We start from the raw sequence: 23,837 nt of genomic DNA, 5'->3' as shown, positions 1-23,837 counted from the left end.
TAGGTGGGAGATCTGATAGTAAGTGGTTGGGGGATCAGGATGAAGTGATGGGGGGGACTAGATGAACTGGTGTGAATATGGGTGAACTGGTGAATGTGTCAATGAACTGGTGATTATCAGTTCAAAGCAGTCCCTTTCGGTCTAGCAACAGACCTGAGCACATTTACCAAAATATTGATTGTAGTAGCAACCTTTTTAAGAAAGGAAGGAATCTTGGTCCACCCATATCTAGATGTCCGGTTAATCAGAGCAAAGTCTCTTCAGGAGGGGATCAAAGAAACGTCCAGGGTACTGGAGGTTCTAGAACATTTAGGCTGGATAATAAACTATTCAAAGAGCAATCTTCAGCTGACCCAGTCAGTACAATTTTATGGGCATACTACATAACTATGGAAAGGAAAATATTCCTAACCAAAAAGTAAATCAACAGAATTATCAAACAAGTGTTAAATTGCATCGGTTTGGATTCTCCAAGAGCATAGTATTCTCCAGTTTATTGTTAAATCTCTTTATTCAGAATTTTCAAAATAATACAGCTCAAGAATTTTCTTGAGATAAGAAAATGATGCTTAATTATACATTACATAATTAGAAACTATCAAAGAAAAATGTGTAATTTTTCATTAATTATACCACAATTGGGGTAAAAAAAAAAAAAAGGAAAAAAGGTTTCTATTACAATTAGGTTTCTTTTTTCTTTTTTTTTTGTAATTGGTATTTTATTAACTTTATAACAAAGATGTCAAAACAACATTCCATATTGTCGTTTGGCAAACATAATACAGTATGGCAAACAAAGCAAAGCCAAAAGTACATATTGATATTATGGGATGCACTGTTCCTCAAGGCAAAGAAAGACATGTACAGGACTGATAACAATGATAAAGTACTCAGTAATACCATTATCTTAAATTAAATTGATGATTATCAACCAAACGTCTGTCTCTCTGACCACTGTTCATGAATCTTGTTTTTAGTCGCAACCTTCCCCCCATTGCTTCCCTACCCAATCCCCCCCCCCCCTTCCATCAATCTACCAATCTAGAACTCAGCTCATCTGCACCTTGGTGTCACAGCACAAGAGGCAACATTACACGGAATAGACAAAGCAAAAAGAACATTAGGGCAGCTATTCAATGGTGTATGGAACAGCTCGATATACAGAATGTGGCAACAGATAGTTCCAAGTTTCGGGGCTCTTGTCTGATGAAATGTATAAATGAGGGGCACATGCGTCCCTGAAAAGATGGCTCTAAGAGAAACGCTAATATTATTCCAACATTGCTTCCCCCCCCCTAATGGATGTGATTCTGTCCTGCAAGGTATGGTCCCAAATTCTTTGAAATTTGGGCAGCTGATCATGGCATATGGCTGTTAGATGGCTTAAGTGATAAATTTTTGCCAGACGAGCAAGCACATCATCCAGTGCAGGTGTCTTCGCCTTCTTCCACCAGTATGCAATCTCACATCTAGTGGCGAGAACCACCTGCATGACTAATAAACATTACCAGGTCGTGACCCCTTCCAGAGTAACCTGTAATAGACACGTCTGGGGTGTTAAGATTACTTTTATCTTTAATGTATGCTGAATGTAACCACTAACTGCCCTCCAAGTATCCTGTACCTTGGGGCACCCCCACCACATATGAAAGAAGGTACCCACCATTACACACTGCCGCCAACAATGATCATCAAGTCTAGCGGACATCCTATGCAGTCGGTCTGGTGTTAAGTACCAACGATATAGCACCTTATATCCATTTTCCTTTAGGAGCGCTGAGACGGAGCTACTACCTATAATTGAGTGACATTTTTCCCCATACTTTATCAGGAAATGCTTCATCAAGGTCAATTTCCCATTTCATTTGATGCGTGGGTTTAGCCTTTGGCTGACTATTTAAAAGAGAATAGATCCTTGAAATAGGCTTCCCAAAATGATTTGCAGTTTCACAGAACCTGGCAAACATTGTTTTCTCCTGACGAAACAGAGTGGCTAGTCTGTGGGATGAAAAGAAATGAACAAGTTGGGTGTATGCATAATGGTCGGACATATCCAGAGAGTAGCGCTCTCGTAAATCATCAAAAGATATAAATTTGTTGTCCTTCCATAGTTGACCAAGTGTGGATAGACCCTTACCTTGCCATCTCCTAATGAAAGGCCCCTCCATTCCTGGCGGAAATAAAGGGTTGAATAAAAAGGAAGTGTTATGATAAGCAATATTGTCCCCGATCAATTTCCCTTTCCATTTCAACCAAGTTTGCATCACCACCTCCGAGAAGGTCGTCCAACTAGCCCCCTTCAATTTATGTGTGGACCAAATTCTATAGAGTAGGGGCGGGTCCCCCGTCAGTACCCGTTCTATCGCTATCCACGGTTTGGAGTGTTCACTGCTATGCCAGTGAACGATCACTGCCAAGAGATTGACAATATAGTACCATAATAAATTGGGGAAACTGAGGCCCCCGTGAATTTTATCTTTATATAAGACGGAGCGAGCCACCCTGGGAGGTTTCCGCTTCCATACAAAATGAAACAGTTTTCTCTGCCATAGCTTCAGGGCTTTAATAGGTATGCTAGCAGGAATTGTCTGAAAAAGATAGCAATACTTTGGCAATACTGACATTTTTACCGCTGCTATGTGACCCATCCATGAGAGGTTAGTTCTATCCCATCTATCAAGATCTTGTTGGATTGATTTGACACGGGGAACGTAATTTAAATCAAACAGCAGGGTGAGGTTAGAACATAACCTAACCCCTAGATACTTTACACATTTCCTAGCCTTTTTAAATGGTAACTGAGTGGCGAGCGCCTCATAATGACCCTCTTCCATAGAAATATTCATCAATTCCGACTTATCCATTCATTTTGAACCCGGACACTCTCCCAAATAGTCAAATTTCCTGTACTAATTCTGGTAAGGAGGTCCCCGGTTCAGTTACAGTGAACAATAAATCATCTGCGAAGAGAGAAATTTTATAGTCGCACTCCCCCACCTGTATGCCCCTGATGGATCTTAGACATCTGATCTTTTCAGCCAGGGGTTCAAGTGACAGAGCGAATAGGAGAGGAGAGAGAGGACACCCCTGCCTGGTCCCTCTCCTGACCTCAAATGGGGAGGAGTAAGCTCCATTAATCTTAATACGGGCTTGGGGATGATCATATAATTTGGCCACCCAATTCGTAAATTGAGTACCTAGTCCCATCTTTGTGAGCACTTGAAAGAGAAACGGCCAATGAACTCTGTCAAAGGCTTTTTCTGCATCCACGGACAGGAGGGTAGATGGTATTCTGTTCTTCTGCACATATTCGATTAACTCAACGACTCTCCTGACATTATCTGATCCTAGTCTACCAGGAATAAATCCCGATTGATCTGGCGCTACTAATATCGGAGCTATCTGACCTAATCTTCTAGCCAATATTTTCGCCAAGATCTTTAGGTCTATGTTAATGAGCGATACAATTAGGTTTCTGACAACTTATAGAACAGTCACCCTGGAAAGAGTCCTATTCTGTAAAAATCCTTGGTCTGAATCAAAAAAAGTATATTTTACACCATCTAACTTATCATAACATTTACATGGGAACTGTAATAAAAAACATCACTTCAAGCAAGAACTCTCTTGGTTTTTTGTTTATTTTTTCTTAGGAAAAATAAAACATCTTTCTTCTTTGCTGCGGTTCACTGGCAATGTCTGGGAACACTGCAATTTTCTGGCCCAAAAATATCCTTTATTTATTTTTATTTTTTAAATTTTTTATTTATCATTTTTCAGTTTAATACAAAGAAACTTTGCATAGAATTACAAGAGATACATGATATTGTTCTTGAACATAAGTTATATCAGCAGGAAATAATAAAGAACGAAACATAACAAAAATCAAACAATCCCTTTCTTACGTAGGAAACTTGAGAGGAAAAGAAAAAAAAGGAGAACATTAGAACTATTTAATAATCAAAGGCTGGTTTACACATCAGGTATAATTATAGGATCCTACTCTGAAGGGTGCAGGCTAATGCGCCCGAGCCTCTAGGAAGGCCTGAAGTTGTTCTGGACTGAAGAATATATAAATGTTCCCTGACAGTTTTACAATGCACTTACAGGGGTACCGCAAAACATAGGTTCCCCCTAGTGCTAAAACTTCAGGGCGCAAAGCAATAAATTTCTTCCTTCGCAGTTGCGTTGGTTTTGCCAAATCTGGAAAGATACGAACCTGACCTCCCAAAAATAATACATTCAAATTTTTAAAATAATTCTTCATAATTAATCCAACATCATTTTCTGAATAGAAAGTTACAAATAAAGCAGACCTCTCTATTATTTCCATTGTAGATGATTCTAAGAAATTGGACAGATTTTCCATATCTATCCCTAAACCAGGTAATATTGGAGTGCTTCTTTGTTTTAAGAAGAATATTTTTTTCACCGAAGGAACATTATCAGCAGGTATTTTTAGGATCTCTACAACAAACTTTTTAAAAGTCTGAAAAGCAAACTCTCCCATAACTTTGGGAAAATTTAGGAGTCTTAGGTTCAAGTGCCTTAAATAATTTTCTACCGACTCAAGTCTTCTCAAAGACGATAGCCTCTCATTCACAGAAATTGCACTTAAATCTTGTAGTTTTTTAACCTCAGCAGTTACCTTCGTTAATACATTAGCTTGATTCATCTGGTCAGTTTCAATCTTATCCATTCTTTTCGAAACTCCCTCCAGTTTATAGGCCTGTTCGTCGAGTTTCACCGCATTTCCTGCTACCAAATCCCAAAGGGCATTGAGTGTAACTATCGCTGGTTTTGTACTTCTCTGCGGGGTAAACGGAGCAACCGGCTCAGATGTCGCCTCTCTGCTGGCTTCACGCTCCACCACTCTCTCAGCCTCAGCAGAAGCCTGAGTTGTTCCCCCCTCTGAAACGATGCTGGGCATGCCTCCCAACTGAGCATGCTCGGAGAAAACTTCCGACGGCGTCTTAGCAGGCACAGGATCGGTCAGTAGAGCTGCTTGAACCGGCGTTCTAGGATCCGGAGGCGTCAGAGATAGTTCCCCGGGTGAGTATGGAGCTCCTTTCCCTTCCTCACCAATGGGGCTTGACGTCCTCGTTTCTGATGTTGAGGTCGCATATTGAGATATTAACCGTTGCCCCTCAAGATTCTCCGGGATGGGAGGGTAAACCCGGATTTTCCCTTTCCTCTTATGTGGCATTAGGGTATAATGAAAAAGTATCGCAGGAAACAACGAAAAGCGGAGCAAGTCAGTATGTGACCGCTCCCGCGGCCATCTTGATTCCTCTCAAAAATATCCTTTAAATGAAAAAACATCTTAAGCATCCATTGTTTATCTGGCTCTAGTGGAAAACAGACCAAAAGAGTAGCTCTATTCAGGACTTCTTCCTGAGATTGTTCCAAAATACTTGTAAGGTCTAAACTAGCAGGAGCTTCCTCAGGTTTCACAGGTGTGTCTTGGGATACCTTTCTACGAATGGGCAAGTACTGTAACTTTGAAATGGGAGGAATGGACTCTATGGGAATTTTCAGTAGTTCTAGATATGGAGACAATAAGGAGCTTTTAGGGAAATTAAGTCGCAAATTGGACCTCCTGAGATGGTTATCCAAATTTTTTAACATACGATATAATAGCTGATTGGCTTTAATTAACGCTAAATCACATTCATGTAAAGCTTTATATTGATTCTCAGTTTGAACTGATTTCCTCTCTTGCATATTAACTTAAGCAGAAAGATCAGCCAATGAAGATATCAATTTATCAATTCTAACAGTGTTTTCTCCAAACCTACGCTAGCTGACCATACTGTATCTAGAGTAACAACAGCAAGCTTAACTAAGGAAAACTTGACCAAACATTTGAGACCTTGAGGGATATACAAGTCCCTCGAATGCAGGAACCTCCCCATGTTGAAGAGAACAAATGGGAGATAAACCCAATGTAGTCCCACTCCCAGGATCTGGACGGGCCTCAGCACGCACAGATGAAGGAATCCTAGAGTCAGGACTCAGGGAGAAGCAGCAGATATCCTGCCAAGCTCAGAAAGCCTTGTTACAGTACCTTTCCATTGTACAAATTTAAGATTCTCAAGAGTGGGCTGAGAAGGGGTGGAAGAAACAACAGGCTCAGATGGGAGAGTCCGGATGACTGCTTTTCTCTTCTTCCCCATCTTCTAGATCTAACTGCAAAACTTGAAGGGAACTTCAGCAAATTGGCCCTAGGGTGCACCCCTTTAGTACGCAGCTTCAGCACACTAGTGGCTATGCCCTGCTGAGGCACAGATGTTATAGAGCAAGTCCAATGCTTGAGTGACATCACAGGAGGGAAATCTCGGGAGACCAAACAGGCAGCCTGGGTAGGCCGAACAGGGCTTGTTGCAATCTTCACCTCATGCTCTCTCTCCCATTATTTTCAGTTATTGGGTTCAAAAGTGGCCACCACAGACTTGGTGCCTTGGACAAGAGTGCGCATGATGATACCTTTACAGACTTACTTTCTGCATTAGAGACTTCAGCATCAGAGCTACGAACATTGTCTTCCGCTTCCTCAGTTCATCAGACAATCTCTGACTTGGTTGTCAGACAAAGCAAATTTGACCAGCAAGGCAAGAAGTAGATTTTAAAAGAAACACGCGGGTGTCCATGTGCATGTGGTTCCCAGCGCACGCACATGGACGTGCCAATTTTATAACATGCGTGCCCCCACACGAGGGGGAATTTTTAAAAGTATGCGCGGCGACGCGATTGGGCCTTTGCCCAGTTCCCTCCCCTCTCCACCACTGGCCCCTAAACCCTAACTATCAACCCTATTTTTTTTTTTTTGTTAACAACTTACCTGCTCTAAGGAGCAGAAGTAAGTTGTGTGCACCGGCCGGCTCCCGGCCCGCCCCCCACCTAGACTCCACCCCAGCCCGCCCCTTTTCTAAACCTCCACTGTTCCGTGTATCGGCAGATATGGGCGTGGCTGGGCTGTTTAGAAAAGGCATTCGGCCCAGCATGTGCATAAATGTGCATATCTGCTGGGATTTGCGCGCACAGGGTTTTTTAAATTAGCCTGTTAGCTTGGAGCCTCCTTCCCGGATAATAGTGACAACAGATGCAAGTTCAACAAGCTGGGGGAGCCCATTGCCAAGCACAGTATATTCAGGTTAAATGGTTGCAAGCAGAGGCTGCCTGGTCAATCAACAGATTAGAGACAAGGGCAATTCAGTTTGGCTTTACAACATTTCCAACCAATTCTATGAGTCAAGGCCGCAAAGATTCAATGCAACAATGCCACAGCAGAGGCATATATGAACAAGCAAGGAGGAACGCAAAGTCTAGGAGTGTCAGAAGAAATGAGTCATCTCTTTCAATGGGTATAAGCCAATTTACAACAGATTTCAGCATTACATATCGCAGGCAAAGAAAAATCAGAAAGCAAACCTTTTGAACAGACATCATCTAGATCCAAGAGAGTAGGAATTTAGCGTTGAGGATATTTATCTGATTGTATCAACATGAGGCATCGTAACAGCGGAAGGTATAGTCACACAGATACCAACAACAAACTAATAAAGAAAATAAACTGGTGCCCAAATATTTCACAAAATGTTTATTGATAATACATTTCCAAGAATATCCCATAGGATTATGGGAATTTTTTTTTTACTTTGTTGTTATACATATGTGTCTGTCTTTGTAATTATATATTCTTGGGAATATATTACTGGGAACAATTTTTAACATAATTCCTATTGAGTTCAATTTTTCAGCTGTTTTAGACTTAAATAGGCATGCTGATTTCAAAACTGCAGTTAGTTTTCTTCTATCATGTCAAGTTTTTTCTCTACAGCCTATCTTAGGCCTGGATTTATCAAAATGCACTAAATATCGCATGCGATAGGAAAAGGGGCGTGTTTTATGGTAATAGCGCACTTTGCGATAAACAGCCTATCTTAGCGCTTCGCATAGGTATTACCGCGAACTGTGATAACTTTTTCGCACTTTGCGATAAGTGCCAGAATTGTAATTCCTACCTATGACGTCTGGGAAGGGGGGGGGGGGGGGGGGGAGAGAGAGAGATGTTTTCGCAAATAGCGTTTTCAGTTTTATAAGCTGCTAGGGGAGACAGGGCATTGCCTACCACCACTTGGGGGGGGGGGGGGGGGGAGGGAGAGAGAGAGTGTGCCTAGCTTTAAGACCTTCATACTAGGTAGGTATTTATACCTCTATAGGACGCCCACCTAGTTACTCGAGGTGAGGGTTAGAGGCCACTTTGACATTCAGAGTGCGACGTACGAACAGAACAGTGCACTCTTGTGAAGATTTGATGACCTTCGGAGTGAGGAAATTCACCCAAAGATGAGATTTGTGCAATGCTCTCTCAACCTAGCTTGATGTTACCCATATAGCACTTTGATAAATGACCCCCTTAATGCGACCACTCTAGGCTGGTTTGAGCCTGGATCGAGGGAAGCACTAGTGCTCTCCTATTGGCTGAGAGCAAACCTCCCTCGAGTGGGGAGGGGTGGGGGACGACCTTGGAGACTAGCGACAGGTTCATACTTGTCTAGGCTATTCAGTTACATATGAGACAATGTGGTGAGAGGTTGTGTGCCACTCTATATAGTGAATCGTATTCCGAAGTGTAGTCCGAGTTCTTGTCTATATACAAGGAGTTAGCAGAATTTATTTTTTTTATTTACATACGTACTTATTTCCTTTCCTTCAGATCTTGTCTGCCTTTGCTATTTTTCATCGTAAGTGCCTAAACAACCCTGATTTTTGTTATATCTGTGGCAGTTTCACCATTCCCAGTCAAAGGACAAACATTAGCGCATTTGTCAGGCAAACTTATTTTGCATATTTTAAAGTAAAACTTGATGATCAAGATAAGTCTTGGGCCCCTCACAAGGTGTGCAAAGTGTGTCAAGAGTTTATGGATGTGGATGAAGGGAACACGTGATAAATTGCCATTTGGTATACCTATGATTTGCTGAGAGCCCAGAGATCATTCAAGTGACTGTTACTTTTGTATAGTGAAAACGTCAGGATATAACAAGAAAAATAAATGTAAAATAGAGTATCCTAGTCTACCATCAGCTATACACCCAGTGCTTCATTCATTCTTTTTACTAAGAGGGTTAGATAAAGAACTAGCGCATAACTCTCCCTGAGACTACAAATAGAAGCATATGTGTGCTATAGGGAAGGATTAAAGGTTTTTCAATAACATCACAATCAGATGTGTCTGGTTTCTGATTAGAGTAAAGAAATTAGACCTTTTAAGCCAATTATTCCTTAGTGGAATCTAAATTTGGTTTTGAATGCTCTGACAAAAACACCTTTTGAGCCTTTAAATAAAGCAATAAAGCACATAATTTTGAAGACAGTGTTTTTGGTTTCCATAGCATAAGCAAGGTAAATATCTAAGATTCAAGCCCTTTAATACAGAGATCCATGTTTAAGGTTTAATACAAACTCTATAACTATTTCTCCTGACCCTTCATTTCTGCCAAGCATTCTCTCTCAAGTCCATTTTAAATCAGACCAGTCATTTACAGATAGGGATTGTCAAGGGAAAGGAATAAAATTCTTATACATCCACAGTGTGTTAAAATATTTAGAGGTTACTAATTCATTTTGAAAAACAGATACATTTCTTTGTATTGTTTGGAGGACAATGCAAGAGAGAAGCAGCACCAAAAGCATCAATAGCTAGATGACTGAAAGAAAGTTCCAGAATTGATTATGGCGCACTCTTCAAGAGGTGCCAAACAGTTGATGTGATCTGAAGAGATCAACATTCCAGAAGCATGTTGGTTTATGACTTTTATCTTTGGACATTGAGGTTTTGTCGCTGTAATATGGAATGGCATTTGACTTAGAGAAATAGAGACGAGAGATGAAATGATGGACGTTGTGAAATAATGCAATATTATGCAATTTGATGTAAAACTATAAGATTTGGAGAGTTCCAATAATTTTCACCTGAGGAATCCTTTGGTTTACGAGGTGAAACGAAGAATTCTTTGTTGGGATTACCAGAAAGTATAAGTGAATATATGTTCAGCGGCTTAGGAATGTAAGGAAAGTGGCATCCTTGCACGGTCTATATTTTTTAATAAGCCCTGATTTATTGGAAATAATGTATATTTCAAGATGATGATAATGTGAATCATATTGAAGAAGAAGAAGAATTTTCTCCAATTTTTTTGGGGGGGTTTATACTCCTGTATATTGAACTATTTTTAATGTGTGTTGGTGAGTTTGTTATAGTATGAGTGTGTGTGAATGTTGACTTATGTTTTTATCCTTTATGGTGTTTTGAATTGTTTGGGATATACATTTTAGATATACATTTTGTATCCAAATATTACATAATTTGTAAAAGCAATTGTTAAAACCTCTTTTGTAAATCGATTAAAACATTGTGGGAAATATTCTGTATATATATTTCCTCTCTTTTGTGTAGTTTCTTATCTAGTAAGAGAGAGAGGCTAGTTTCTTCCTTCTTTTGTTTTCTGTACTCTTTAAGAGTCTGTTCATCATCCTGTGCAGAATTAAGTGCAGTCAGTTCAGTGGACATTTGCAAGGCAGTTAACCCAGTCGTCTTTGCATACTTTTAGTAAGCACTACAGCCTAGATCAGGGATGGCAAACTCCAATCTTCAAGTGCCACAAAAGGGCCAGGTTTCAGGATATCTACAATGAATATGCATGAGATAGAGGAAGTGCATGCAAATCTTTCTCATGCTTATTCATTATAGATATCCTGAAAACCTGGCCTGTTTGTGGCACTCGAAGACTGGAGTTCACCATCCCTGGGCTAGATATACTTGCAAAAGAGGATGCGGCCTATGGGGTAAGTGTCTTAAAAGTGAGTTTAATATCTACCTATCCATTTTACTTAAGCTTTGGTACTTCCCAAGCATTCTGGACTGGTGTAGCAGAAAGGCAAGAAAGAAAAAATTAAACTTGCTTGATACATTTTCTTTCCTTTATTTCTGCCACACCATGCCAGAAACCCACCCTAAAAAATATTTTAAAAAGTTGTTAGTGAAAGCCTCTTTCAGGAATATAGTTTGTTATAAAATTACAGTTTACTTGTTGAAAATATATTTAAAAATATAATATAGTGAATTATCAAGGCTCCATAGTTAGTAGAGATGTCATCTAATAAAAAAAAACCAAAAACATTCTGCCTCCATCAGCTGGATATAGGATGAAAACCCAAGCTTTCTGGACTGGTGTAGCAGTTCTTCCAGGACAAGCAGGATGGTAGTCCTCACATATGGGTGACGTCACTGAACGGAGCCCTATCATGGAAAACTTATCTGTCAAAGTTTCCAGAAAGCTTTGACTGGCACATGGAGCATGCCATGATCCCTGTGTCTCTTTTTTTCCGTGATGCAGTTTGCCTCGCATTTAGGAGCTCTGTGAGATTTTTCTCACAATTTTTCCTCACGGAAACACTTGAAATTTTACTTCACAAATAATTTTTCCCTACACGGGTCTCCCTTCGCATACATTTCATCGACGCTTGGTGAGTACTATGCCCTGTTTTTCAGTCAGTTTCTGTCACCTCACTTATGGTTCCCCCGGGTTACCATCCGAATTGTGGCCTTCTTTTCAACTTCAGTCCGCCCCACGATACCCACGAGTGTCCTTGCTGTGAACTTCCATTGGGGCTAGAGGGTTTGGGACGTCCACGGTTCCCGTTGCCACCAGGGCCGCCGTTGACTCCAACACCCCCGTCAACGCCGTCGACGTCCTCATCGATGCCGCCGTCTATGCCCCGATGGCCCCGTCGATGGCTCCATCGAATCGATGCCTTGGCCAATGCCATCGAGCTCCGTCCATGCCATCTTCGCCTTCAATGCCACAGTCAATGCCCTCGATACTATCAAAGCCGCAATCGATGCCCTAGACTAAAGAAAATGCTCCATACTTCGGGATCTAAACCAGAGCCCATTGTAATCCTTGGGCGACAAACAATGCCAAGAGCACTAGAGGCACGGTGACCGTCCGTCACCAATGCCATCCGAAACAGCGAGGGCATCTTCCTCAGCGCTGGAGAATGACCGGGCCGAGCACCATGGGATTCATCATCACCGGCATGATGACCGTCTGTCAGCAATGCCATCCGAGACAGAGAGGGCATCTTCCTCGGTGCTGGAGAATGACCAGGCCGAGCACCGAGGGAAAAATCATTATTGCCACGGTAACTGTCGTCGATGCCATTCTGGACATCGGTGGCAACTTCCTCGGTGCTGGAGAATGACTGGGTCGAGCACAGAGAGAAACATAGTCACTGCCACGGTAACTGTCCATTACCTTCACCATTCTGGACATCGGTGGCAGTTTACTCAGTGCTGGAGAATGACCGGGCCGAGTACAGAGGGAATCATCGTCACCGGCACTGACGTTGTTCCGCGTTCGGTGCCGACACTGATACCGCACCGGCATCAATGTCCATTGAGCCAGTTGTGAAGCAGGCCCAGGTACAAGAGTCTCCATGCTCCTCTGCACCCGAGGCATTCCACACCGGTGCAGAGTACTGAGCCACCACAGATTCATGTGGAAGTGCTAGTAACACCTAGCCTGTCTCTCCCTCTAGCTGCGATACCTATACCGGCTTCCAGGGAGGAGCTGGACGTCCTCATCCATCAGGCTGTCATTGATACCTTCCGGAATATACTAACACCAAAGCCATCAATGTTCGTACCATTGTGACACCGCCTCGTTGTGGCACCTACCAATGACAGCCTAAGTCATCAACGCCGACTAATCCTTCTGAGCCTCCATGGGCCCCGTTCCTATCCCTGGATCCTCGCGGGGCGATGGGCACTCTAATCCCGCTTCGGCATCGATCCCATCGAGACCTAAGTTAAGGACGTGCCTGAAACCATCCCTTTCGACCTGGTCACTAAAAAGAACCAGAAGTTTCAGGAGGTTATAGGTCGTAATATCTTCCAAGAATCATATTGGGGTCACGTATTGCAATTTACCAGCTATGTTTGACACAAGACCAAGGGAACCTCTCTGTCATCCACATGAAATTCGAGCAATGTGATTGCTTCGAAACGTCCTCCCATTGCCAGCAACAGGACTCCGTACTAGATGGTAACCTGGCTTATGGCCTCTGATTTACGGCCCGAAGTCCAAGATAATCTAGCTGATCTGCCATGCACCGCAGATAATCTCTTCATGCACAAGCTCCAGCAGACAGTGGCTCAATTGCAAGACCGCCATGAGACCCTGTAATAGCTTTCTATGTTTCTTGCAAATCCTCCCTCCTCAGCTAGAAAACCAGCAAAGAGGGATGCTAAACAGACCTCATGTGTGAGACCAACGGGTATCCAGATCACACCAGCTCCACCAGTCGGGCAGGCTTCTGGATTTTTCTACCTTGCCAGAGAACAGAACGGTCCACCCTACTGAGGCTCTGGATACCGTTCCCTGAGCATAGCAAGGCAGAGGTTTTTAATCCCTCTATTTCCTACTTTCAAAGAAAATAGGTGACCTCCGCCCATCCTGGACCTCAGAAATCTCAATTTCTTCAGAAAGAAAAGTTCAGAATAGTGTCTCTCGGCACCATGCTTCTCTTACTACAGCAAGGGGGTTGCCTCTGTTCTCTGGACTTTCTATACGCTTCATAGTGAGTCAATAACATTTTCAATACCAAGTTCTGCCATTCGAACTAGCTTCGACAACTTGTGCTTTTCACCAAATACCTAGCAGTGACTGCCATTCATCTACAAAGAACAAAAACATTCATAAGTTTCCTTTCCTGGATGACTGCCTAATAAGGAGTCAATCCAAACAAGGAGATCTAAATTCTCTAAGACTCACTATAAATCTAGAGCAGATCTGGGCCCTACAGTCGCAACGGCCTTCCTGCCCAACAACCGCGCAGACATCCTATCAAATTGTCCACATTTCTGCGCGCATGCAACATAGCCCATCAAATCTTTTATTGCTGGGCCACATGATTCCATGGTCCATGTCACTCCTATGGCCAGACTAGCTCTGAGAAGAACTCAGTGGATTTTAAAATTTCAGTGGCTCTAAGCCGTTCCACCGCTTTCATCCCTGCTCCATATCACCGATCCTGTACCAAATCCTCACATGATCTTGGCCACGGTCGCATCCAACTTGGGTTGGAGAACTCATATCAATACCCTCCAAATCCAAAATGCATTGACTCTGCTCCATAACAAGTCTCAGATCAACTTCCTGGAGCTTCGAGCCATTTGTTATGCCCTTTATGCCTTCCAGCACTGCCTCTCACACAAAACTTTGTGGATTCAGACAGACAACATAGTAGCAATGTGGTACTCAAACAAACAAGGACACACAGGCTCTTATCTACTCTGCCAGGCAGCTGCGCAGTTCTGGGCCTGGGCCCTCGCACACTCCATGCATATCCGGGCCACTTATCTAACAGGCATACCTAACATACTAACAGACCATCTCAATCGATGTCTCCATCCCCACGAGTGGTCTCTGAATCCATGTGTAGCAAGCAAAATCTTCTAGCACTGAGGTCAACCAACCATTGACCTCTTGCGTCCGAATCAAACCACAGAATGGACAGATTCTGCTCCCTACACAGGCATACAAATGCGTTAGACATGGGCACCTTTGCTCGCCTCTGCAACAAAGGCATCCTATAGGCGTCTCTTCCAATACCGCTCATAGCCAAAACTCTCGTGAAGCTGCAGCAGTACAGGTTTTCAATGATTCTCATAACCCTGTACTGGCTTCAATAAGTATGCTTCCCCCATACTTTTCAACCTATCACTCCAGGAACAGTTCGCCTGCCCACAGGCCAATCTCATAACACAGACTCACTGATATTCTCAGGTACTTGTAGCTTCACGACAACCTTCAACACGTAAGTCTTGCTATTCGAAATGGGCAAGATTTACCAAATGACGTGCACAAAAAGGTATTGGCCCTTTTTTTCCTGCCCCACTCCATCTCTCTTGGGCTATCTCGGATACCTTTCGGATTCTGGTCCCCAGACTTCCTCCGCATGGGTACACCTCAGTTCCACCTCAGCGTACCACCAGGGAGTAGGGCATGCCCTGTTAACGGCTCAACCCCTTATGAGTCGGCTTATCATGGGTTTTCTACAACTTAAATCTCCTCTACGATCACTGGTTACGGAATTGGGCCTAAATGTAGTGCTTACAAGACTCATGCGTTCCCCGTTCGAGCCTTTGCATTCCTAGAACATTAAAATTCTAACATGGAAAATTATTTTCCTCGTAGCCATCACCTCTGCTAACAGGGTCAGTGAGTGACAAGCCCTTGTTGCATTCTCACCCGACACTAGGTTTCTCCGTGACTGAGTGGTCCTCCATATTCACCTTAAATTTCTTCTTACGGTGGACACAGCCTCTCACCTTACTCAGTCTATAGTCTGCCCACTTTTCCCAAGGCCTCTCTCACCATGGTGAGAGGGTTTTGCACACCTTGGACTGTAAGCTTGCACTTGCATTCTATCTAGACTGCATTGCACTCCTTAGGAAATCCACGCAACTCTTGCTTCTTTGACAAAGACAAGCTGCGAGTTCCAGTGGGCAAACAAACTCTCTCCAACTGGCTAGCAGACTGTATCAAATTCTGTTATGAGGAAGCAGGCCTTCCTCTCCAGGGGTGAGTGCAGGTACATTTTGTAAGGGCCATGGCAACATCGGTAGCACACTATCGTTCAGTACCAGTTGCCAACATCTGCTAGGCTGCGACATGGAGCTCTCTTCACACATTCGCAACCCTCTACTGCTTAGATAAGGAAGTCCGTCAAGACTCTGCCTTTGGCTATTCTGTCTTGCAGAACTTTGTTCCAGTATAATCCCCAACTCCTTCCATAATCACCTGCTCTGATTTCAGGCTGCCTCATCATTGCCAATAGCACCCCAATTATTGTGCCTGCTGCACGAGTTGTCTGCTATTGGCCTGTTGTAATATGAGTCAGCCTGTAGCTTGCTAATCACTCATATGTGAGGACCACCATCCTGCTTGTCCTGGGAGAAAGCAGAGTTGCTTACCTGTAACAGGTGTTCTCCCAGGACAGCAGGATGTAGTCCTCACGAAACCCACCCGCCACCCTGCGGAGTTCAGTCCGCTTAACGTTTTATTTTATTTTTCGCTCGCACTTTTTTGCTACAAACGAGACTGAAGGGAGAACCCTGTGGACACAGGGATCATGGCATGCTGGGCATGCTCAGTGTGCCAGTCAAAGCTTTCTAGAAACTGACAGAAAAGGTTTCCGTGATAGGGCTCCGTCCAGTGACGTCACCCATATGTGAGGACTACATCCTGCTGTCCTGGGCGAACACCTATTACAGGTAAGCAACTCTGCTAAATAAAGGAAAGAAAATGATCAAGTAAATTTAATTTTTTCTTAGTCCTTGTATGGCAGCTAAATTTTATTTGGTCTTGCATAGAAACATTGCTGCTTTAAGTGTGGAGGGTGGTGGTGTACAGTAATCTAAATGCTAGGGCTCAAAAGCTTCTCAATGATACTAAATGTCATTACTCAAGCAATGCAGATTTTTAATTTAATACATGGTTTGCCTATTAATGGTATTGTCTATTGACCTCTGTGCTTTTTTAAATCATTTTAGAGTCTAACATCTCTTGAAAAGGAACAGCTAAGGCAGCGAGCTGAGTATTTAAAGCAAAAGCGAGATAAACTAATGGCTAAAAAGATGGAGTCAAGGTTTAAGCTACATAAAGAAACTGCTGAAGATCATGAAGCAAAGGCATCTTCATCAGCTTCACAGCAGGTAAGGACAGAAATTGCATTATACAATGAACTTATTCTTAAAATTCAGTATTTTGAAAAGTTTTCAGTTAATGCTTGTTGCTATAAATCATTTTTGGACAAGAAAAAGCTTAATATCTATTCAGGAGAATTCAATGGGGTGGACAATGAGTTTTAGAACATAGTGATTTTGCAGTCTGCCTTGAATATGAAGCTCCTAACTCTACTGGGAACATCCATATTTCTGTCATGACGTTTGTCCGTTAAAACTTTAGGGGCGGATTTTAAAAGGCCCGTGTGCGCCGGCTCGCCTAAAGCCCCGGGACGTGCGTAAGTCCCGGGGCTTTCGAAAAGGGGTGGGAGGGGGCGTGTCCGGGGGCGTTCCCAAAACGCTGCGGCATTTCGGGAGCGGGCCCAGGGGCATGGTGCCAGCCCGGGGGCGTGGTCAAGGCCTCCGGACCAGCCCCCGGGACCGGAGGACGGAGCGGGGCTGCCGGCGACACGCGCAAAGTTGGGGGGGGGGGGTTTAGATAGGGCCGGGGGGGTGGGTTAGGTAGGGGAAGGGAGGGGAAGGTGGGAGGAGGGCGAAGGAAAGTTCCCTCCGAGGCCGCTCCGAAATCGGAGCGGCCTCGGAGGGAACAGGCAGCGCGCGCTGGGCTCGGCGCGCGCAGGTTGCACAAATGTGCACCCCCTTGCGCGCGCCGACCCCAGATTTTATAGGCTACGCGCGTATCTTATAAAATCCAGCGTACTTTTGTTCGCGCCTGGTGCGCGAACAAAAGTACGCGATCGCACAAGTATTTAAAATCTGCCCCTTAGTGTATCTCACTTGATGGCAAAATTAATTTTTCATTGAATAGGAGGCTGGATTGAAGGGGGGCATAAGGACTGGAGAATAAAAATATTTCCTTTTATCCATTGCGGTAAAGTTAAAAAGATCTCTCTCAAGCAGTCAACTGGGTTCCCAGAAAATTCCAGATATCTGACCATGGAATTTCCCACTTGCCAAAAGTAAAGCTATCCAATGGAAGCTTTTAAAGCAGCAACTTTTAGTGGCTTTGACTTTCCATAGTAACAAGGAGGGAAATTTGAAAAGCCATTTATCCATTTCTAATATAGTCTACCACCTTGGGACCCACCTGTAGGTTGCTCAGTGTTTTTATGAGCCTTCTAAGGGGGATAGGGTCAAAAGCTTTGCTGAAATTCAAATAAACTATATCCATTGCATGCCCTTGATCTAATTCTCTAATCACCCAATTGGAAAAATCATTCAGGTTTGTTTGACACAATCTGCCTCTGGTAAAATCATGCTGCCATGGATCCTGTTATCCTGCAACTCACTGGATTGTGTAGATAGGTCATTATCCTTTCTTTCAGAAGAGCTTCCATTAATTTTCCCACTACCAAGATAAGACTAAACAGTCTGTAGTTTCCAACCTCTTCTATGTTACCGTTTTTATGAAGAGGGATCAGTCCTGCAGGACCACTCCCATCTCCAAAGATCTATTGAACAGGTCCTTCAGCTGATCCGCCAGAACAACTCTGAGCACCATTAATATGCTGGGATGCATTCCATCTAGCCCCATGGCTTTGTCCACTTTCAGTTTTGCTAGTTCCACAAACACACTCTCATCCGTAAATGGTGTCTTATCTACCCTATTTGCAAATGTGCCCTTGACCCTGGATGTAGCAGGAAGAACTGGGAGAAAGTTTAAGATGCTTGGGACTGTTGCCTGGTCTTTCCTTAGAGCTCACCTAATTGTTTAACTGCAGCTTCATTTTTAACTTTTCATTTCTCATTCTCTCTTCTATCGTCTGCTTTCTGCAAAATGAATTTTTGCTGTTTAAGTACTGTCTAAATGTCTAAAAAAAATCCTCTATTACAAACAGGTAATTTCCTGGCGTGTAGCCAGATGGACTCAGAACGAATGGGATAGTATCCGCGTGCTAGCAGTTGGAGACGGATCTGACGTCAGCACAGGTATATATATCCCCACAGGAAGCGTAGCAACTTAGTAATTTCCATCTCCAAAGCAGTTTGGAGAGCCTGCACGCTTGCTGAGCATGTTTTCCAAATCTACTTTTTCTTTTCTTTTTCTACTTACTAAAACTTTTACAACATCGAGCCCCGCACTCCTGCGGTGATACCCTAAGGTCCCTCCCCCAGTAGAGTTTCCCGGGGTGATTTCCGTGATCACCCCGATGGTGTAAGTCCTCGGTCCGGTGGCCGAATCGCGGCAGGGACACAGCCCCCGGGCGAGGTTCGGGTGAGGCTTTCGAGGCGCCTCGGTCCCGGCGTGGACGAGGCACCGGGTGCATATCCTCAAACGCGGCGGTGAAGGTACTTGCCCTCTCCCCCCGCAGCCGGAGACCGCCCGGATTCCAGCCGGGAAGCGCCGTAGATCAGGTAAGGCGTACATCTCTTATTTCTGGTCTCCGAGGAACAGAGGATTGGCGGCGTGGCACGCCGTGGAGGATGCCATTTTGTGGGCCTTGTTCAGGTATTGAGCGCCCGTAATAGGCGCGGCTCTATTCCTCCTTGTGCGTATATTGCCTTATTGCTGAGAGCATATTGAATGCCACTGAGCGTGTATTGTTAACCGCCTGTTGCTGAGGGCATATTTGAATGCCATTAAGCGTGTATTGCTAACTGCTTATTGTTGAGAGCCTATTGAAAGCCATTGAGCATGTCTTGCTAACCGCTTACTGCTGTGAGCCTATTGAATGTCATTGAGCGTGTATCACTAACCGCTTATTGCTGTGAGCCTATTGAATGCCATTGAGCGTGTATCGCTAACCACTTACTGCTGTTAGCCTATTGAATGCCATTGAGCGTGTATCGCTAACCGCTTACTGCTGTGAGCCTATTGAATGCCATTGAGCGTGTATCGCTAACCGCTTACTGCTGTGAGCCTATTGAATGCCATTGAGCGTGTATTGCTGACCGCTTATTGCTGAGGGCCTATTGAAAGCCATAGAGCGTGTATTGCTGACTGCTTATTGCTGAGAACCTATTGAAAGCCATAGAGCGTGTTTTGCTAACTGCATCTTGCTGAGTCCATTTTGCATACAATTGAGCGGTTTTTATGGCCGCCTATTGCTGAGAACATATTATTATTGTGCGCCTGTTGTATTACGCGCATATTGCTGCCGCATATTGTTATTGCGCCTGTTGTATTAAGCGCATATTGCTGCCGCATATTATTATTATTGTGCGCCTGTTGTATTAAGCGCCTATTGCTGCCACATATTATTATTACTGTGCGCCTGTTGTATTAAGCGCCTATTGCTGCCGCATATTATTATTATTGTGCGCCTGTTGTATTAAGCGCCTATTGCTGCCGCATATTATAATTATTGTGCGCCTGTTCTGTTAAGCATTCAGCGCATACTTTTCAATGGATCAGAACGCCGCAGCGTCTTCAGCGGCGGCGCCGCCTGCCTCAGGCATTAAAGCCCTTGGCCTCTGCTCTGCATGCCAGCTTAGAGCCACGCACAGCGAAGAGCCAGACTCCCTATGTGCCCAATGTGAGGAGGCCGTGGGACCCTCAGGCCAGGACCGGTCTCAGCCACGATTTGCTGACAGTTCCCCAGGGGCTACCCTGGATTTAGCGGGCAGCCTCGACCAATCGGGAATCCCAGGGGATCTTGTACCCCGGCGATTAGAGGCTGCTTCAATTTCCTGGGTGGATCTCTTTAAGGGGCTTCATGCCTTTGTACAGATGCAGACGGCTTCCCGTCCAGGCCCTGCTGTTCCCGCTGTTCCTCCTGTTCCTGTCGTTCCTGCGGTTTCTGCGGCGGCTGCGACTGTGGCGGCGGCGGCTGCGGCTGCCGCTGCGGTGGCGGCTCCTATGGATCCTGTTCCTGGACCCTCACGCCCTTATCGTGAGCGGGACCTCCCGCCGCTGGACAGTCCGGATCAATCAGACCAGGAGGTTTCGCCGGACGAGTCCGAACTTCCGGACGAGAGGGAACTTCCCCCAGGGATTGAGCCATACAGAACCATGAGGCGGTTCTTCCCTAAGGAGGATCTCTCCGACCTGGTGTCTCAGTGTCTGGCGGAGTTGGATATTACAGGTCCCAGCACTACGGTACCTTCTGCACAGAACCCCCTGCTGGAAGGTCTTCGTCCTACAGCCCGCCATTTTCCATTCTTGCAAGCGGCACAACAACTGATAGATTTAGAATGGGCGGCACCAGCGGCCACCTTCAAAGGGGGCCGGGCCCTGACGGGCATGTACCCATTAGCACCAACCCACATGCAACCACGATCCCTATTGTGTTGGAATTCCTGCAGGATGGACTTCAGAAGGGTCTCTCCCTCAGTTCCATCAAGGTTCAGGTGGCTGCGCTGTCTTGCTATGGTCCCAGGAGGGATGGCAAGACCATCGCCAAGCACCCAGATGTTTCTCGCTTCCTTCAAGGAGTCAAGCATATTCGTCCGCCACTGAAGTGGCCAGTGCCCTTATGGAACCTTAACCTTGTTTTGGATTTCGTCGCGGGATCCACCTTCAGACCCCTTCGGGGCCTGTCTCTCCGTTCTCTAACCTTGAAGATGGTGTTCTTGCCGGCTATCTGTTCAGCACACCGCATCTCAGAGCTACAAGCACTGTCCTGCCGGGATCCATTTCTCGGAATCACTCCGGAGGCTATCCATCTTCGCACTGTTCCCTCCTTTCTACCGAAAGTGGTTTCACAGTTTCATCTTAACCAAACCATATCCTTGCCTACCACGGCGGGTTTGAATAAATCTGAAGAAGGGCGTTTATTACGCCATCTCGACATTGGCAGATTGCTGCCCAGATATCTGGAAGTGACACAAGAACTACGAAAGACAGACCATCTGTTCGTCCTGCACAGCGGGAAGAAGCAAGGTGAAGCGGCCTCGCGGCCCACCATCGCCCGCTGGATTAAAGAAGTTATACGAGCAGCTTACGTAGAGGCTGGGAAGTCTCCGCCTCTACAGGTCAAGGCTCATTCTACCAGAGCACAAGCGGCATCCTGGGCGGAATCCAGGATGCTGTCGCCTGCAGAAATATGTAAAGCGGCGACATGGTCCTCCCTCCATACCTTCTCCAGGTTCTACCGTCTGGATGTCCAGGCTAGGGAGGACTCAGCATTTGCGAGGGCGGTACTACATGGTCCTCAGGCAGCCTCCCGCCCAGGCTGGGAGTAAAGCTTTTGTACATCCCATTCGTTCTGAGTCCATCTGGCTACACGCCAGGAAATGTTGAGATTACTACCTGATAATCTCCTTTTCCTTAGTGTAGACAGATGGACTCAGCATCCCGCCCAGCTGCCTGTGTACATGGGTTTCACCGATTCAAGGTAAGCCATGTCATGTGTTTACATAAGAGCGTACACTCTACCAGGTGTCAACGCCTTCCGGTTGGGAATGCTGGCGGTCTCCAGCTACTATCAATCGGTCAGGGGAATCCTGTTTTCACTTTTCACTGAGCGTCAGTACACACATCCATAACAGCTTTTGCAAGGAAGATTACTAAGTTGCTACGCTTCCTGTGGGGATATATATACCCCGTGCTGACGTCAGATCCGTCTCCAACTGCTAGCACGCGGATACTATCCCATTCGTTCTGAGTCCATCTGTCTACACTAAGGAAAAGGAGATTATCAGGTAGTAATCTCAACATTTTGTGATTGAAAATAGCTGTGTTATAAAATAATTTAAACCTGCAGAATTTAAATATCAGTATTACGTTGTGTCTTACATTATAATATAGAAATTGATTGCATTTTTATTCTTACAAAATTTGGTTCCTGACTGTTCAACATTCCTCAATGTGATAATGAAGTAATTGGCTGAGTACAGTTGCAATTCATTAGATAAATATTGATTTTAAATTTAAATCTGTTCTAGACGGGATCTTAGGGGCAATATAACTGACTGAGCAGATGGGAGTATTTATGCTCTGTGAATTCAAAATTCTTTTTCGTCTGACTTGATTTACTCTGTTTCATAGTGAATATGGGGAAAAATAAAGGATAAGCTTATGGTTTATACCCTTCCAAAGACACTCATGGGTCTGATTGATAAATTCATCATTTTTAGATCTTTACTGAGAACAGCGTCTGATGGCACAGGAGAGGCATTCAGGGCTCAGTCCTGCCATATGGATCACATGCTCAGCATAAAGCAGTCTGTTAAAGTTGTTAGACTGACTGAATCAGAGGCATATCCCGGATCTGAGCTCTGTTTAGAAGATTTGAATGACAAGTATTATTGGCAATGCCAACATGGGGGGGGGGGGGAGGGCAGGTAACTTGTATGGCAGACAAGCATGAACTAGCCACTATAGTGGCTCCTGCATCTATGATTGAAGCTGTTACTCTTTCAGAGTAAACTTGGCCCCCCACTACCTATCACATTGCAGTTTTTTTGGAGAATTATGGTGTAACTAGACACTTTTGTGACCAAAAAATGGTGAGTTTGTAAAATTCTGTCTCTAATTGACATAGGAACTGTTACAGAACTCCAAACAGGCTGAGGAAATGGAGAGAAAGCTGCCTGATATTCAAGTTACTGTAGATGAAAATGTAGAACATGTCTATAAAGGAAGGAATTTGAGATTAAATTATTACACAAAAGTTATGACTGTTACTCCTTTGGATATGTTTAAAACATATTTATTATCAGAGGTATTGCAGATGTCAAGAGTCCTTTCTTCATCTTAATCATGCCAACCAACTGTGGCCTTCCCTCTCCCTATGTTTTTAGTTAGCCACACATAGCCTGCGAGTGTCCCTCTGTGACCCTCTGCCTGGTTATTAGTGCTAGTGGGACAGGGACTTCCATGGTTTCCGTTGCCACCAGGGCCCCTTTCGATTCAGGTCCTTCGATTCCTCGGTACCCTCGCGCAGCCGATGCCCCATCGCTACCGTCGGTATCCCCCTTCAGACTGTCCTGGATTCTTAGATGTCATTGGTAACCTTCCCCCCACGGTACACTGATGCCATCGGTCCCTGCATCGTTTCTATCAGTGCCATCCATGTTTTTCATCCATGGCACTGATTTTTCCTTGGGTTTCATCGGTGCCATCATTGCCCGGATGGAT

At 44.5% G+C, this 23,837-nt stretch overlaps 1 protein-coding gene across 3 annotated transcripts in view; it reads left to right on the top strand.

The window, feature by feature from the left end:
- Nucleotides 1-23,837, top strand: part of CFAP36 (cilia and flagella associated protein 36) — a 354,349-nt gene that overhangs the window by 318,865 nt on the left and 11,647 nt on the right. For all 3 annotated transcript variants that reach the window (XM_029593752.1, XM_029593751.1, XM_029593753.1), the window contains exon 9: nt 16,625-16,786. In XM_029593752.1, the coding sequence (XP_029449612.1) occupies nt 16,625-16,786 (162 nt within the window). The remainder of the gene's footprint in view (nt 1-16,624; nt 16,787-23,837) is intronic.

The sequence above is a fragment of the Rhinatrema bivittatum genome, chromosome 3, assembly GCF_901001135.1.
Source record: "Rhinatrema bivittatum chromosome 3, aRhiBiv1.1, whole genome shotgun sequence".
NCBI lineage: Eukaryota > Metazoa > Chordata > Amphibia > Gymnophiona > Rhinatrematidae > Rhinatrema > Rhinatrema bivittatum.
The sequence above is the reverse complement of the archived record's forward strand: the minus strand, read 5'-3'. Positions and strand labels throughout refer to the sequence as shown.